Source organism: Vicia villosa, linkage group LG2 (genome assembly GCF_029867415.1).
Source record: "Vicia villosa cultivar HV-30 ecotype Madison, WI linkage group LG2, Vvil1.0, whole genome shotgun sequence".
NCBI classification, from domain to species: Eukaryota; Viridiplantae; Streptophyta; class Magnoliopsida; order Fabales; family Fabaceae; genus Vicia; species Vicia villosa.
Genome location: NC_081181.1, coordinates 146,822,689 through 146,841,018, shown reverse-complemented (window position 1 = coordinate 146,841,018; position 18,330 = coordinate 146,822,689). Strand labels below are relative to the sequence as shown.

At 34.4% G+C, this 18,330-nt stretch overlaps 3 protein-coding genes and 1 pseudogene across 4 annotated transcripts; 1 reads left to right on the top strand and 3 right to left on the bottom strand.

The window, feature by feature from the left end:
• Positions 1 to 1,797: 1,797 nt before the first annotated feature.
• Positions 1,798 to 4,391, bottom strand: LOC131652371 (WAT1-related protein At5g47470-like). Of its 2 annotated transcripts, XM_058922217.1 has the most exons (8): positions 4,034 to 4,390; positions 3,866 to 3,931; positions 3,507 to 3,620; positions 3,070 to 3,316; positions 2,822 to 2,983; positions 2,550 to 2,701; positions 2,374 to 2,471; positions 1,798 to 2,081 (listed from the first exon to the last, which is right to left on the bottom strand). In XM_058922217.1, exons 1-8 carry the CDS (start codon positions 4,213 to 4,215, stop codon positions 2,074 to 2,076), a joined length of 1,029 nt encoding a protein of 342 aa, XP_058778200.1. In that variant the 5' UTR covers positions 4,216 to 4,390; the 3' UTR covers positions 1,798 to 2,073. The 2 variants fall into 2 exon arrangements, with proteins under 2 accessions (XP_058778200.1, XP_058778199.1); XM_058922216.1 differs by lacking the exon at positions 1,798 to 2,081 and having other exon boundaries at positions 2,268 to 2,471; positions 4,034 to 4,391.
• Positions 4,392 to 4,562: 171 nt separating this feature from the next.
• Positions 4,563 to 6,210, top strand: LOC131652369 (putative pentatricopeptide repeat-containing protein At5g47460). Its single transcript, XM_058922214.1, has one exon. The coding sequence runs from the start codon at positions 4,587 to 4,589 to the stop codon at positions 6,165 to 6,167; it is 1,581 nt and encodes a 526-aa protein (XP_058778197.1). The 5' UTR covers positions 4,563 to 4,586; the 3' UTR covers positions 6,168 to 6,210.
• On the bottom strand, positions 5,157 to 7,975 carry LOC131652370 (metalloendoproteinase 1-MMP-like). Its single transcript, XM_058922215.1, has one exon. It carries the CDS (start codon positions 7,973 to 7,975, stop codon positions 6,899 to 6,901), a length of 1,077 nt encoding a protein of 358 aa, XP_058778198.1. The 3' UTR covers positions 5,157 to 6,898.
• Positions 7,976 to 12,635: 4,660 nt separating this feature from the next.
• LOC131650254 (ATP synthase subunit alpha, mitochondrial-like) lies at positions 12,636 to 16,711 on the bottom strand (annotated as a pseudogene).
• Positions 16,712 to 18,330: the final 1,619 nt, after the last annotated feature.

Here is an 18,330-nt window from a genome sequence, read left to right as displayed (position 1 = left end):
GGGACGACTTTAGCTTCTACCCATTTCGTGAAATAGTCTACTCTTATAATCAAGAACTTTAGTTGGCTAGGCACCAGGGGGAAATGGCTTAAGATATGCACACCCCATTGGTAAAATGAGTAAGGCGACATGACTGAATGAAGGAGCTCAACTGGGGCATGATGTAGATTGGTGTGCTTCTGGCACAAGCATGGACGACAAAGGACAATTGGATGCACATCCATGTAAAACCCTTGGGTAAATGAGTGCTTGGTGCACACCTTACTCAAACAGTTACTTGACTCCATATAAAATCAGTTTCAACCCATTGAAACCTTTTTGCCTTTTGGCTTTCAATTCAAAACCTTTTCATAAAACAAAAATGCTCAGTCCATTCCGCGACGATGCAAACAACGCTTTCACATGATAATAACAAACGTTTTCCACTCGAATGTGATGATGACATAAATCTGTGCTGATCCAGATTAAGTCATCCATTCTTGAAGTGATGTAAATGTTCAATTATCCATGTTTTGGGAAGAAATGTTTTCCGTTTGAATGCGACTTAAGAATCTTTCGCTGAAGTCGACCAATACACAAACATTTGTGTTCCTCCAAAACACTTTTGATTACTTCCTGGAAGAAGATTCCGGCGAAGCCACACAGGAATTTGTAAGTATTTTCTTTAGGGATTTGAGCGGTGCAAGTGGTGTAAGCTCAATATAGAATGTGTCTTGCTTATCCCCCGGTCGGGAGCCCTATTTATAGTGAAGTTCATGGTCTAATGACCATTAATTGTCTTCGTAACCGTTGTAACGACTCACGGATGTTGTAATGTCTGTAACTGACTCCATCAATAGAGAACCATAACCTCTATAACGGTAGCAACCTTTGATATACACGTAATCGTCGTGGCCGAGTTGGAGGTAGGCACCTGCCGAGCTACAAGTAGGCAACTAGTGTTAGGCATCTGTCGAGCTGCAAGTAGGAAGCTAGAGGTAGGCACATGCCGAGCTGCAAGTAGGCAGCTGGAGGTAGGCACCTGCCAAACATGTACAATATGCTATCCAGAGCTACGTAGCCTTGATTTCTCCATCGCACCTGTAGATACGTAGGAGCAGGATTTTAAAATCTTGTTAGACATAATTATAAAAAAACCCTAAAAATCTTTTCTTTTCTCTTTTCTCTAATAATAAGTAGAAGGTCGCAAATAACATAAGCTACCTTTCTTTCGCAAAACTAATTAAACGGGTCCCGTTAAGTACAATAGATGTGAGTGGTGCTAATATCTTCCACTTGTATAACCGACTCCCGAATCCGATCTAGTTGCGTCGACCATTTTTCTTTTTTCGTAAGTTTTATCGATATTTTCTCTTTCGTTTTAAAATAAATAAAATTCGATGAAAACTTTGTTGTATTTTGAATATGCAATACGTTTGGATATTTTTCGCACCGTGACACTCGCCAAACCCATTTATCATCCTCTCGCCAAACCTATTTATCATCCTCCCTGTGCCTTCTTTGAATCATAATATAACCTTCCAATTACCCTAATAATGTGTGTTATGTTTAGAAGTTTTAAAACGAATAGAGTCAAATGGAACAAAGTTGAACAAATCAAAATAAAAATTTTATTCTATTATTTGGATATATTAATAAAAAATAAAACAAAATTGTTATTTTTCTCACATTAAATATACAAAATTGAAGTTAAGTAATGAACCGAAATGAAATGCATTTTATCACCTTCGATCTTATTTCAGTTCATCCAATATCAATTCATAAACAACCAAAACAAATTACAAAACTGAAAAAACAAAGGAAAAAGAAGAAATTGATCAATACTCAGAGTAACAATAAAAATTAGCTTGATGAGTAACATTACAAGATATTTTACTCCTACCTATAGTGGTAATTTTTCTTCCCTCTAATTAAACTATTCTATCTACCTCACCAAAATAAATTTATAAAGAAAAAAATATCTAAATTTCCGTAAAGTTTCATTCCTTCAAACGCAAGAAAGGGACTTCAAATCTACTTCTTATCAGGTGCTCTTCCTACTGCTCTGTCACATACACCAATGGAGCAATTGTTTCAAGCTTCTGCAAAAAGAAATGGAAAACATAGGTTTTTATATATATGCGACAATTGCACACACCATTACGTTTTAAATTATACTGTCGAGTTCTCTATATCATAGACACTTGAGATTGAAAGTGTTTTCGGTTTTTAACATGTACTATAAGTATTTATAATTGTGTTAGTGCTTCTAGAATGCACGCCATTCATTCCTTTTAAACTCGTTACTTGTTTATTCATGACATGATAATAATCACGATGGTTACATTTGAAAAACACATTAACTTAAGAGAGGCTTGTTTGCATCAAACTCACTCTCTACGGAATCTCCACCATGATCTCCATATCCTTCTTTCCCTTTGGCCCAAAGAACTATGTAGAGTCCAATGAACATAAGAAACATGCCACCAATGCTGCAATATTCAATGCACTTGTATCAATATATCAGATTCTACATAGTAGCTAGGAACCTTAATAATAAGGTATCTTACCTTCCAATATTAACCGTGTCTCCGACAGTAAAGACTGAGAAAATAACTGAGCATACTGTTCCAATTGGGCTAAACATGGAGACAAAAACTGGCCCTCTCTTCTTAAGTGCCCATCCATTGAAGCTTAGGCTTATTCCACTCACTCCACCGGCCTGTGCATTTGAAAATCGTTGACTGTATTGGTCTTTTTGAGACAATTTAAATTGTCCGACTCAAAAATATTAACGTGATCCAAATGCATTCGTGTGAAATAAGGAAATTGTAGAAATTACCAGAACGGAGAAGCCTATGATATCTCCAAAACTCACAAGTTGCAAACCAGATTTAAGGTTGTCACCTTGAAATTTTTGAACGACTGCAGTCATGAATCCTCCAAACAACGACGTTATCGCGCTCAATGACATTGGTGCAGGAAAATCTCCAAGAGCAAAAGCCTACAAAATCGATATTTTCTACTGAGCTAAAGAAACTCAAGTACATTTTTGTGTCCTCTATATTATTTGATTATTACAATAGTTACCTGTAGGACAATACTGCTTGACAATATTAAAACTGAAATTATTAGATAGATGCACCCAATTATCTTTTTCATGTCAAAGAGAAGATTTGTTGGTGTAGATGATGATTGAAGAAGTGTAGCCTCTTTTTTCGTTGCAGGAGCCGAAATGCTTTGCATTATGCTCATTGTAAGAGCTCCCAAAACACATAACAATGTTCCTAGGATTTTTAGTTTACTATACTTGTTGCTTAAGTTAACTTTCTCTAACCTGTCAAATAGAAGAATTTCCAATACATTAGCAAAAGTATTATCATTATAAGGCCTATGCTATCTTTCTCGAGAGCATTAAGCATGTTACTTGATTTTGGCTTAAATGTAAATTGAATTGTAATATTTCATTACTCGTTGTTTGTTTAAGCATTAGCGAAAATGATGAAAATCTATTGAAATGAAATTACCCAAAAGTCCATGCGATAATGAAGATAAGACCTGGTGCAAGGTTTGGCATAGCAGTTCCCATTGCTGGAGAAGTTAGATTGATTCCTTTCAAGAAAAAGAACTGGAAAGCTAATCTGCACAATAATAGGCAACAAAATTTTGAATCAATAGTTCTTTTGTTCGGCGTAAACCGTAGTTCTCTGCGCGCAGCTGATGAAACTAATCTCTTAAGACAGTAAAAACCATAATAGACGGCAAAACTCTTCGTCAAAAATTTAACACTACTACATTTTTTAGACAAGATTCGAGCCCAAAACTTGTTATTAAAATAGGAAAGATTTTATCTTAAAAGAATATGTAAATAACTAAGATACCTTACCCTCCAAATGAAAGAAACCATATCTGCATCATAAACTTTAAACTGAAATTCTTAGGCCACTTACTCCTACATGATAAATAACACACATATAATAATAAAATTAATCTTAAAAAAATTTCAATCTCATTAAAATAAAATAAATCACATTATGATAATCAAGAAGAAAACCTTTCAAAAAAAAATGCAGCAGGAAAAAGAATAAGAAATGTAGCAATGGAAGTGAAAACCACAATGGTGAGAGGACTAATTCCCAATGACATTGAATAACTCATCAGCTCAGCATTTCCTGCATAGATAAATTGAACTACTATCAACCCTCCAATCAATGTAACATCTTCCACCACCCCCATTTTTTCTTCTTCCAATCAAATCCAACTAATAATATCAATTTTGAATTTTCTTTCTATCTCTTTTTTGCAACATTTTCTTGTGAATTGAATTTCAGATTATATGTATATATTTTCATGTTCAAGCCCAGATAATCATCATGATGTTGGTGTCGTTACCAAACCCTCTCTCTTTCTCTTTCTCTCTATTTTTTTTTTGTTATTCAAATTTTCTATTTATAAGTTGTGGTTTTTATTGGATAACATTGAAAGCACTTTTTATCTAATTCTAGATTTTGTTTCTTAAAAATAGATAATACAATTGGGAGATTCTGACGGGCCCAAAACCAAGCCTGAGCCCAAGCCCAAGCCCGAGGTGAAAGCGTTGGGATGAAATGAAACCAAATGCCTTTGCTCTTGTTGAACTCGTTCGAACTGCTACTGATCTTTTCTGCCATAGATTCGGACAACAGCTTCATAGTTATGCTATTCGTTCTGGGTATCATTATTCCAATATTTATGTTTCTACTTCTCTCATCAAATTTTATGTTACAGTGCATTCTCTCAATGATGCTCATAATCTGTTTGATGAAATTCCTGAACCAAATGTCGTTTCTTGGAACACTTTGATTTCTGGATATGTTCATGGTGGTCTGTTTAAAAAAGCATTGTCTCTTTTCGGAAATCTGGAGAGGTCACAGATTTGTGCTGACGCGTTCTCTTTCACGTCTGCAATGGCTGCGTGTGCCCAACTTAGCTTGCTGAAACTGGGAAGTTCAATTCATTCTAAGACAGTGAAATTGGGAATGAGTAATGATACTGTTGTGGCAAATTGCTTGATTGATTTGTATGGGAAATGCGGCTCCGTTGAACATGCTGTGAGGGTATTTTATGATATTATTGACAAGGATGTTATTTCTTGGAATTCAGTTATAGCAGCATGTGCAAACAATGGTAACTTTGAACTTGGTTTCAAGTTTTTGCAGCTTATGCCTAACCCTGATTCAATTTCTTATAATGGGCTGATAAATGGAATTGCTCAAGGTGGAAGGATAGAAGATGCTGTTTGGATTTTGAATACTATGCCATGTCCAAATTCATCTTCTTGGAACTCTATAATTACTGGATTTGTGAATAGGAATCGAGTTTCTGAAGCATTGGCTATGTTTGGTAAAATGAGGTTGAGAAACTTGCGAATGGATGAGTTCACTTTTTCAATAATTTTAAATGGAGTTGCTGGTCTGTCAGCTTTAACATGGGGGATGCTGATTCATTGTTGTACAATAAAGTACGGTTTAGATTCATCGGTAGTTGTAGGGACTGCCCTGATCGACATGTACTCAAAATGTGGGCGGGTGAACGATGCCGAATCAATATTCAATGTGCTTTCTGATAGGAATCTTGTAAGCTGGAATGCAATGATATCCGGGTATGCTCGCAACGGCGATTTTGCACAAGTTATCAGTCTCTTCGAGTCGCTGAAAATGGAAAGAGATACAAAACCTGACGGTATCACATTTCTTAACCTTATATCAGCATGTTCCCATAGCCAAATACCATTTGAGTCTGCTATTAGTTACTTTGATGCTATGATAAATGAATATGGGATTGCACCGTCTGTTGAGCATTGTTGTTCAATGATACGGCTCATGGGGCAAAAAGGCGAGTTGTGGAGAGCACAAAGAATGATACACGAACTTGGATTTGAGTCATGTGGAGTAGTTTGGAGGTCTTTGCTAGGTGCTTGTGGAACTCAAGAAGATTTACAAGTGGCAGAAGTTGCGGCTGCTAAGGTGATTGAATTGGAGAGGGATGAAGATTATGTGTATGTGATGTTGTCGAATATGTATGCATCTTTTAGAAGATGGGAAGATGTTAATGTAATTAGAAGCCTCATGAGTAAGAAAAAGGTTAGGAAAGAAGCGGGTTTTAGTTGGATAGAAATAGATAGCTTTGTCCCATATGAAACCACATGAAAGGAGAGTGTGACTAATCTTAAATATTGAGTCATTTGTTCACTTATTTGCCTCTTAAACAAACTTGAGTGAGGAAGTGGCTCTCTAACTATCTCATTCCGTATTCTATTGATAAACTATCACAAGGACTGATACCGAACTATGAAACTATCCATCATACATGTATAAAGCAGCTTTAAGCTTTGGACCACACTTTGGACAGAGAAAAAATCAGTTTCATTTGTCCCTATCCAACATGGGAGAAAAATGTCATACGTATGATATTGATATAGGTCCGTACATGATTTTCTTCAGTACAAAGAAATACCTTATATGCTTCCTCCCACTGTGTTAGGCATATACTTTAGGAAATAGGAATGTTATTCTATCCTTTTTACACCAACTAGCAACAACAATTGGAATCTTTTCATTGATATTCCTTTTCAAAAAACATTATTTTGTAATTGTTACCCTTTTTTTCTATGAGTGTTGTCACTTGTCACAACTCTCAAATCCAGTTAAAGTTCATTCACCTTTCCCTACTCAAAAGTTACATCTTTCTATTTGAAAAATTGACTGACTAAAAAAATATCTATTTTAAAGTAAAATGAGAAACATGTTAAAATATCACAAACTACGAATCATTAGGGTTTAGCCCATGTGATTCAACTTTGCTTTCTATCCTTTTGTATTCTTTCTTTTTACATACACACATAGATCAAAGAATGAAAATACATGTACGAGTTAAATCTTCAAGAACCCAAAAATAATACCAACAAGGCAAGAGCTAAAGAGAATATCCATTTAGAGAAACCGGTTTCTAACCGAACCGCAAGATTATAAGAATTCTCAGACTGCAACAAAGCACTTAAACTAAAGTTTGGATTAGAACCATAAAGAGATTGAACTCCCTCCACGTCATCAATTTTCAAGTCAACTTTTTTCTTCCTCGGGCTTATATTTGGGTACATAACCGCCTCTTTTATAGATGAATGCCCAAGCCCAAGCACGTGACCTATCTCGTGCGTCACAACTGATTCCAAATCAACGGCTATCCTTGAATCATCATGATCAAAATCAACGGCCCAATTCTCTGCTGCATCCAAATGAAATCTTCCATTCTGAGGAGAGAAAGCATGCGCTAAAACCCCCAAAACACCATCAAACGGTTCTCCGTCACCGTGATCGCCGAAATAGAATCCGATTCTAATATCCGCCGATTGATACTTCTCCGTCTCACGAAAACTCACCGGAATCACCGACGCCCACCGCTTAAAAGAACGTTCGAAAACCGTTCGGATGTCCGATAAACTCAGCGTGTCGATCATATCATACGGTGAGAAAGCATAACTAAGAGTCATCGGAGAGCCACGAAGCCACCGCGGTTTCCCGTTAAAGTAAGCAAAGTGCCGCGTGGTGTGTATCCTATGCGTTGCGGTGTCTGATACACCGCATCTCGGAGACTCAATCGTCGATATAGTTTCAGAGTCGAGTTTTCCGGTTCGCGGCAAACCGAGCTGTTTCTGATAGAGTAACACGGCGGACTCGAAGTTCGAATCAAACTTGTCCGTGAAATTCGACGTCGTGTTCGGCTGAGTAAGGTAACCGAAACGGTGGAAATACCTCTTCAGCTCCGCCATGCCGCTGACGTGGCTGCCGCGCTCCGCGTGAAGAAAGCTTGAGAAATTGTGCCACGTGGCGTTGTGTTTTTCAGAAGTTGTTATTACGGTTACGGATTCTGGTATAATCCTAGCGGTAAAGCATGGGGGCAAAAGAAAGAGAGCGGCAAAGAAGAAGAAAAAGTTAAAGTAACTGAAAAACGGAAACATAACGATTAGTTAGTTATGTTTCTTTTCAGGTGAAGATCAATAATGAAGCTTATAATAAATGAATGATATATAGTATATAGACTATAGTATTATGAATTTATGATAATTATGAGATTAGAATCATATTATATATACATGCGTATGGAGATAGTCTATGGTATGATCGAAGACAAGGAGAGAAGTTATAATTAGGATGATACAAAGATAAGAAGATTCTGACCCTTTTGAAGGGAGATCCTGACTTTTGAAGTGTGAAGGTGGGTAAACTAATTATTTTTTCTGTTTTTTAATTAAACTATATATATTTGGGCGTTTAATTTTGTTTGATGTTTTGGGTCGTTGGTGGTGTGGTAACTGATTTGTCAAATGGAAATTGCATAGAAAATGAGTTATTTTTTTGTGTAAGTATGAATTATGAGATACGATTTGTTCAAGTTTAGTTGAGTTTGAAGAACTAGACTAATGTTTGTTGACCAAATTTGGTGGTGGTAAAGTGGTTTAACTCGTCAGAAGCGAAAAAGATTGGATATTATATTGGAAATTACTACGCAATGTGTGACAAATATTGCTTTCTCCGCTTAATTATTAATCAAACACTATCTTTTTTCTATGGTGCTTATAGCATTTCAAAGGCTATAGCTATAAGTTACGCACTTTTAAGATGTTAACCTGGCAGGTGAATGTGCTAACTGATAAAACTTTTTACTCACTTTTATAGTTTTTTTAATCCTTTTATTCCAAAGGAAAACAAATTCTAATAATTTAGAACTCGGTTCAAAAGCAAGTAAAATTATGTTAAATATTATTTCAATCGAGATTCTAACTCAAATTATTTTAACAAAATCAAAACTTACTTGCCACAATGTCCACCATTTTATTTTCTCATACTTATAATTTGAAACTCTTATAATAACACTATTTTAAGTGCTTTAATTTCAATTGAAAAAAGAATTTTATCTCAGTTTAGCCGGCGAGGTAAAGAAGGACGTTGTGAAAAGTGTGCCACTTTTTCTCTCTATTGATTACTGAGAAAAAAAGTGAAACTCATTCGATCTCCAGCTGTTAGCATGAAATTTTCGACGTGATAAGTTTGATGAAGGGATATGATGCTGAGACAATAATGGTGAAAAATGATAACATATGATGATATGTTTGACATGAGTAATCTTTGATCATTGGTGTCGAGTTCGCCGTAGTAACCCTAGGATTTTGGACTTAATATATTTTCTAGAATTGTGCGAATGTTGTTCTCATAAACTTGACGAGATGAGTTGTCAACTACGATGATTGAGACAAGGTAAGAGGATTAGATTAAATAACTATTTTTTGATTTTATCTAGACGTCGAAGACATGTAGAAGCAAGTCAAAAGGTTGAAAACCACGTAGTAGGTTACATGTCGAATGCTGAAAACATAGCCATTGCAGGCAGTTATTTTTGTATTAGTATATTTAGTGGTTCTAGCATTAGGAATCGGGTGGTAATATCATTGTAAAATCTCTGTAAAACTCAAAGTACCCACGTCAAAGCAAGAATCAAGTTTGTGAGAACTATGTATGACTCTACACACAAACTTTTATACATTTAAGCAAACCATTTTCATTTACTTACTTACTTTTTTTCCAGCCTTTACCCTTTCCATTATAATTCTTTTATATTAGACTTCGACACGGTCAAATCCCTTAATTTCCTTTCATTTTCAAACTCATTTCTTTTTACTTTATTAATCGATGTCAACTTATAACAATATTTCAACATTTTTTCTCTTGGAAATTAAACACAAAATGTCTTAGGATTTTCTAGTTTGGTCTTGCAAGTAACTATTTAAAACTAAGTGATTGTTTACTAAAATCATCAATAAACAAAATTGGCACACCCGATGGGATTCTTTTGTGCAAAATTTCCAATTTTACCAAGTATTGTATTCTTTTATTACTAATTGTTATTCGTGCATAAGATGTTCCCAATGGTTATGTATGTATGCGTTTGAGAACTGGTAAAGCCCTTCCTGAAATGACGCGTCCACCTTTGAATAACCTTCCTATTTCTAACCCACAAAAAAATTCTTAGAATGCAGTAGAACAACCGGTCGGATCGACTGGAGATGCAGTTGTTTTGACCCTTGTTGGAACAACGGCTTCTACAATATTGTCGATACTATCTGATGAAGCAGTTGCTTCACCATAATCAGTGAGTCTTCTTATTAATCCCACAGTCATAAGACTAACTTTAAGGGACCCTAGGTTACCTTATCTTCTAAATTTCTCTTTTCCTATAGGTGATAGAGAATATCCTTATGGTATGCCACCAACGATGATGACAGTCCTACAAACAGGTGCATCGACATATGCTGAAACCGCAATGGCTATTACATCACCCTATAATCCACACCATTCCTTAGCTTCGACCATAAATAAGCCTAGTCGAACATCGCCACCACCAGGAGGTTTAGATTATATCCCTCAGGGAACGCCGATGCTAAATATGACATCTCTCATATCTATGAGGCAGCAAATGGATGAGAGTAACCACAAGATGGTTAATATGTTTAACCAACAGATTGGTACAATATTTGATCCTTTGATTCAAAACACCAACCGATGTTAAGAATTATTATTCAACCAAATGGGTCGAATAACCGATTTCTTCAGTGCTCCTCAAGCCTAGGCGCGACTAATTACTTAGATCTCAAAAACTAGGCCAGTAGAAACACCAGACAATAGAGTAACCCTTGTTAACCAAGGGCAACAACTGTTAGGATGTCGACCTTTAGAACCTCCCACACATAGAGAGGAAGAAGAATATATAGGTCAAAATAAACCGAGGGTTGTGATGGTGAATAGAAACTAAAACGTCAAGGAAGTAGTTAGAAATGTTCAACAGAACAACTTAAGAGGGAAAAATAATTTGGCCCTTTTGGTCGAAAATATCTTGGCCTAGAAAGACCTCAATATAGACTTACATAGGTCAAACTTTGTTTCTCCATTATCAGAGTATGTACTGCAAACCAAAGTCCTTAGGGGATGGAAAGTTCCCAAGTTCACCAAGTTTGTAGGAAATGCGAGCGAATCGGCAATCGAACCTATTTCCTGATGCCAAATTAAGGCATGAAATATGACGAATAATGAGAACTTGAAAATGAGATATTTTCCAAACTCTTTGAATAAGAACACCTTTACATGGTTCACTATGTTCCCTACATATTCCATACATAACTAGAGTTAGTTAGAGAGAATGTTCCATGAACAGTTCTACATGGGGCAGTCCAAGATTAGCCTCAAGGAATTGGCTAACGCACGATGCAAAGTGCCTGAATTAATATATGATTATCTAATAGGTTCAGGCTATTGAAGGCAAGATGTTTTCCCAAGTTATTGGGCATGAACTAGTCGAAATGGCTGTTTGAGGCCTAGACTATTCAATTAGGAAGAAACTAGAAACCTAGCATCTAAGAGAAATGACTAAGTTAGCAGATAGAGTTTGACATGTCAACACTTAAAAGTTGAAAAGGCCAGATCAAATAAGTTTCATAAAAAAGAGAAAGTTGCTTATGTAGAAGCAAACAAAAATGAACATGAGTATGACATAGGGTATGAAGAGGTCGATGAAATTGATGTCAACATGGAAGAACTAAAGCCAGGACCTCCCCATGTTTGTAAAATTTTAAAACCGTATGATGGTAAGAATTCCTCCGAACCCATAAATGATAAATTTATCACAAAACCTTATACATTTGATGTAACTAAGTGCGACAAAATATTTGATCTTTTAGTTGCAGATAGCCAAATTATAGTCCCAAAGGGCTTAAAAATTCTACCTTTAGAGCAACGAAAGAAAAAAGGGTTTTGTAAATTCCACAATTTTCTTGGTCATAAGACTTCCCTATGTATTCTTTTCAGGGATCTAGGTACATGGAGCACTGAAGGAAGGCAAACTAAAGTTTGGCAACAAAGCCAATGCCCCAATGCAAGTGGATGTTAACCCCCTGCAGATCGAGGGGCTCCATTATACTGAACTAGTCGAATGTTTTGTTGTGGAGGCTACTGAAGGCCCAAACATGACCATGGAAGTAGTATATGAGTATAATACTCTTAAAACATCATGGTGGTATACCCACAAGCTAAGGAAGAACTAATAAATTTTCTCAAAAGATGTAAGTTGAAGCATTATGAAGTAATGATGTGCCCAAGATGCAACACAATTTTCGACAAAAAGGCCACTGAGGGCCTCAAAAACATCAAACCCCATCCGTCAAGTAGGGGCAAACGATCCGACAAAGGATCGAGTTTTGCTTTTAGCAAAAGAGATGTCTTATATAGGACACGAAATGTGGTTTCAGACCGAAGGGGAGGTCAAGGAAAGACTTATACCCCCTCGAGAAATGCTCCTGTCGGCAAACGAGTTCATCTTAGAAACAAGTCCACACCAAGAATAAAAACACGGGATTGCAAGCGCAAAAGCAATCAGATAAGCTCTGGAATTAACCAAAAAGAGAAAATAACTTTGATTTCATTATAATGAAAGATAATCCTTATGGCTATACCAAAGATCTTTAAATATATAAAATAAATAAACCCTAATGGGCTTTTAATCTAAAATAGAAATAAAACAGAAAATTTCTTAAATATTAAAACAAAAAATTGCTTAGATACTAAAATTGCTTAAATATTAAAATGCTTCCTAACGCACGATTTCTTCTTCGATACGCTCAACCAGCCTTCCGACATCACAATTAGTCCACCTTTTAGTGATTGTAGTAATTATTGTTTTATAGTGCTTAAAGTGTCTCTTTCATACCGAGCTATTATGTCTAATGGCATTAAATGCTAAAATCCATTAATAATTGCATAAATTACTAGAATTTGTTTTTCAATTAGAAGTGGTGCACATTGTGGTTGTTTCAATACTTTTGTAAGCCTTGCACCTCTACCGAGTTATACTTGAGTTGCATCATCAGGGTTTGAGCTAAATTGAATAAAGGCGGCCAATTCGTAATATTGTGCCAAATTTAGTTTTAAACCACTGCAGACTTTTTTATAGCTTTCAATTAAGCAGTAGACCCGACGCGACAGATAGATAAGCTGGCATTAATAGTAGGTTTACTTTTGCGATAAAATAGCTCTGTTCTTAAACAAATTTGTCCATTCGTAATAGATATAACATTGGTAGGAACATAAGTCGATACATCTTCAGCTTATGTTTCAATGAAGCGTAAGGCAGCCATGCTACTTGTAACGCCCCGAATTTAATTAAATTGGTTAATTAAATTATCGAAGGATTTAAAGACTGGATATGGTCGAATTTGAATTGTCGGTGTTATTTTAAGAAGCGTATTTGAATTTATTAAGTTAAAAGTCGGATTTTAATCGGATGGTCGAAGAATAATATTAAGAATAATATTATTTATAATTCAAAATTTATTATATTGTTGGAATATTAACAAAAGTGATATTTTGATTTAATTGGAGTTATTAGACTTATTGGGCCTAAAATTGGTTGTGAAGAGGAAGTGTTAACTAAGCCAAATTGAAATAACAAAATTAGGGTTTTAGAGATATGAAGTGTAGTGTTATCATTTTGGGAGAAAACAAAGATTGAAGAGAAAGAGGCAAGTCTTGGAGAAGAGGAATGAGCTTGAAGATTTCCATTCATGGTGCCCAATCGGAAATGCAATTGAAAGCTTCACATTGAATAAGGTAAGGGTGAAGTTCTCTTCATATAATGGGGCTTATGAAATATTGTATGTGGGGATTAGATGTATAGAATTATTGATTACTAGTGTTAAATTGTTGCTGGAAATTGAGCTATGTTAGTGTTGGTATCTTTATTGTGTATCTGTAAAACCTGTTCTGCGACTTAAACTTGGAAGTGTTACCGAAGAGAATCTGAAATAAGCAACTGGCATATTGTTTATCATTTTGTGTTGTTTCTAAATACATTTGAATATATATATATATATATATATATATATATATATATATATATATATATATATATATATATATATATATATATATATATATATATATATATATATATATATATATATATATATATTCTTAGGTTCCATGATGTTAGTTGAATGAAAGAATAATATTTAAGTAGTATGTAATCAGTAGAAATGTTAAATTATATATGTTAGCATACTTACTGATAAAATAGCCAAGTAATATGCAACTAACATTATTTAGCAAGTTGGAAGGACTAACTAAAAAAAATAGAAATGAATAAATTTACTTAAATTAGTAGAGGAATATTATGTAGGTGTTAGTAGTAAATAAATTGAAAACAGTAGCAGTTATAGAACTAGTGAAATGTAAAATAGTCATGTTTGATTGAAATAGCTCAATTAAGCGGTATATTTAGTTGTCCGAAATTTGATAAAAATTGGCGTGGTAGATAAGTTTAATTAGTACATTAACGTGGTGGTGTTATTTTGTCGAAAATTGTGATATAAATCGGTCGATTAATTAATGATTGGATTAATGTCCTATAAGCCTATTTAATTGGAATAAACTTGAACTTAGATTAACTATTCGATTTATCGGTAAATTACTATATCTTGAGAATTTAACCGAACGAATCGAATAACCGGTAAAGAATAGAATTGTATCCGAATTAACCGGTTGAACGGTGTTTTTAGTGACTTGGGAGTATAACCTGAAATCTGTAAAGTCGTGAATATTAAGGAGTTAACTGGAAATTAGATAACCGGTAGTGACGCAAGATGTATTCGATTAATTAGAGAATATTAGGTGAATAATTTTGGTTAGTTGATAGTGGATTAGTGAGTTAATTAGAAGACTAATTTATAGAGGATTATGAGACTAATTTGAATTGACTTAATGAGTCGAATGGTTGTGATATACCGAAACATGATGATGTTGTGATGATTTTATTAACATGTGAACTTATATGTTTGTCGTGATATACCGAAGCATGACGATGTCGTTTTGATAATTAACATGATATCTAATTTAGTTAAATGTTAATTGGAAGTTGATTCGGTTTACTTGATGAATTAGCATGTTGAGATTATTTTACGAACTGACCGAAAATTGTGATTTCGGTTTGAATGCCTTTGTTTCGAATAATGTAGTGATTGCCAATATGTTTATTAATGTGCATTGTATGTGATTAGCCTTATGACATGGACCCTAGCGCGTTAGTTTAGTCAATTACGACGATAATTGTGATAGTCCTGATGAAGTGTGTATTTGTGATGACGTGGCGAACATGATGATAATTGTGATGATATTGTTTATATGAGAAGTTGTATAATTGTGACGATGAGTCGAAATATGACGATGTTTGTGATGATTGATAATATGTGATGTTGTATATATTTATGATGATAATTTTGTGACTAAGTGAAGATGAAATATTATGGTGACGTGAATTACCTCGTTTAATGGTAATTGATTGTGATATAGGCTTAAGCCTTGTGACGATATGTGATTGGGATGAGTATGCTGTGTTGTCTTGTTTGTCAAGTCACATTTCATATGCATACTCTGTGACGGCCTGGATTGGCAAACTAGTGACGAAGGCTTATGCCTTGTGCCTCTGAATTGGGCAATTGGTGACGGGGGCTGAAGCTCCGATTGGTACCACATGCATATGCACGAGTCGTGTCTCATGATGTCTTTTGTGATATATATGCTGCGATGTTTGGTGATTTGATTTGCGACATTTATGATGCGATGTTTGTGAATATATGTATGACTTATATGCGATGTTTGTGAATATATGTATGACTTATATGCGATGTTTGTGAATATATGTTTGACATATATGTGATGTTTGTGAATATATGTATGACTTATATGCGATGTTTGTGAATACATGGGTGACCTATACGTGATGTTTTGTGATCTTGTGAAGTGTTATGATTTGGCTTGCGAAGTAAATGAATGAGATATATGAATGACGTGAATATGAAGTATTGTGACTTGTTGTGCGATGACAAGTATGCGAGATCTATGAATTGTGAAAGTATGATGTGTATGGTAACTGTTGATACCTGCGATGCAATGGTTTTATATGTCTGACTCCTAATATACAATTTATCATGCGCTCACTTATATGATTTGATATCTCACCCTTTTCTCTTGTTCGTCGTTGCCTTTATATTGGTAACGTGTAGGTGTTAGAGTATGAAGATTTAGTTGCTGTTAATTGAGTCGGTTGTCGCTCTGATACATAGCACTCGGGGGGATGATTTATGATGTTTATGATTGTTGTTGTTTATTATTTTATCTGAGATGAATAAGATGTTATTGATTTAAAGATTGAGAACTATGATTCTGCCTTGTTCTAATGAAAGAAGTTGTCCTATTTTGAAAAGTATTATATGTTGAGTATTTGTTTGATTGATTAAAGAAAGTGCTATGTATCCGCTAAATGCAATGATGTGATTTATTGTTAAATGAATATGTGACGCCTCATTTGTTTGTCGAGAAATTTTTAAAAACTCTGATATTTTCTGCATTATAATTGCCGGGTAGAAATGGGGTGTTACACTACTTGCGCCTGTTTGGTTCGGCCATTTTCTAACTTTTTATGAGAGATGATAATGTAAATAGAAAACATTTCTGGGGAAAACTAACGACCTAGTGGTCAGCATAACAATAATGACATTTGTTGATATACCACGACCTTTTCACTAAGATAATCATAGATTTTTTAATACATGCATTCCATTATCGTAGAAATATTCCCCCATGGCACACCCAAAATATGGGCCCGAAAATTAAAGTTGTTGGAACATCCATAATAGATCCAATATGTTTGACAAGATCTCCTTCTTTTGATAGAGGTATCTCTACCAAAGACAACAATTCTAACATTCTCATTCTCAAGATTCAACATTATTCCATTCACATGGTGGCAGATCAACCAATTCCCTGACTTGAATCTTGTTCAATCCATAAACATGTGCAATCCCATCTCCAACTGAGATCACTCGACATATCTCATCCACTTGAAAATTTGTGTAAAAGTTGGTAATTTGAAGAATCAATTTTTTACGACATAATGCCACAAAAGTGAGAATCCATCAAAGTTTTTGGCTCGCAATAAAGGTTGGGTGGGAAATATAGAAGATTGGAATTCCAAATTAGGAGATGAAAAGCACTTTTTGCATCAGAGACGTTAACCCTACCATTCCTACCTATTATGCGCACTTCCTCCATTCATATTAGGATCACTGATTCATACATACTCCCCAATTTTTTTCATTTTAGATTGATGACCTGTAACAATCAAGTTGATATGCCTATTATTTTCGTAGTATAAAAATGATCACACTCTAGCTGATTCTCTTCAAAATACATGTTTGCTCCTCATTCAGCCCAAATATGCCGAAATTCTACAATCGAAAGAATGAATCATATAAAAGAATAAGTACAAGCGCAAAAATAGAAAAATGATATTTTCTTGAAGAAGCACACTCTCTATTATGAGTAACTAATATTCATATTAAAATAATGATTATTTTGATATCCAATCTATTTATTAAAGATACTAAATTTTCTAAAAAAAATTGAGAACTCCATTACTATAGTTTTATAATTTGATGTGTATAAAGTCAAATAAATATTAATTATATCTCACATGTTTTAGATATACTCTCTCCGGCCTGGATTATAAACAAATATTCTTTTTTTAGGTTCATAGAGTAATGAATGTATCTGGTATACATAAAAGACTAGATACATTAATTATTCAATGAACTTAAAAAGAGAATATTTGGTTATAATAATGATCAGAGGGAGTTCGTGTTTTTTACGCACAAAACTATACTCCCTCCGTTTTTTATTATAAGTCGTTTTGGAAAAAAAAATTGTATTTTAATATAAGTCGCTTTACAATTCCAATGAATAATTAATGATATTTTTCCTATTATATCCTTAAATATTTATTATTCTCTCTCCTTTCAATTATATAAATTTATCTTCCACATGTAATTAATGAAGGATAATTTTGTAAAAACTTTCATAATTTCTCATTTTCATACAACAATTATTATTTTTCTTAATCTGTGTGAAAAATCTAAAACGACTTATAATAAAAAACGGAGGGAGTATTAATGGAGAGAATCATAACATGATTGGATTTTTCAAAAAACAATTTAATTGATTGTTAATGGAATAATGAATAATTTTGATCATCCATTAACAACTTAATTTATATCCATTCAATTCATGTATTTTACCACCCTAAGGGAAAAATGCACAATTGCTTAAATTGGTATATGATATGCTCGACATTCTCACATGTATATGGTTTTTGTGTTCAGTCGATTTATATAAAAACTTATTTTTAACTTCAATTCACTTCCATTAATGGAGGATA

Coding starts and splice junctions, on each gene's coding strand:
- LOC131652371 (XM_058922216.1), bottom strand. CDS start 4,215: ATGGGGGTGGTGGAAGATGTTACATTGATTGGAGGGTTGATAGTAGTT. Junction 3,621..3,865: donor TGGTTTCTTTCATTTGGAGG/GTAAGGTATCTT, acceptor ATTATTGTGCAG/ATTAGCTTTCCAGTTCTTTT. Junction 3,317..3,506: donor ATTATCGCATGGACTTTTGG/GTAATTTCATTT, acceptor TCTATTTGACAG/GTTAGAGAAAGTTAACTTAA.
- LOC131652369 (XM_058922214.1), top strand. CDS start 4,587: ATGAAACCAAATGCCTTTGCTCTTGTTGAACTCGTTCGAACTGCTACT.
- LOC131652370 (XM_058922215.1), bottom strand. CDS start 7,975: ATGTTTCCGTTTTTCAGTTACTTTAACTTTTTCTTCTTCTTTGCCGCT.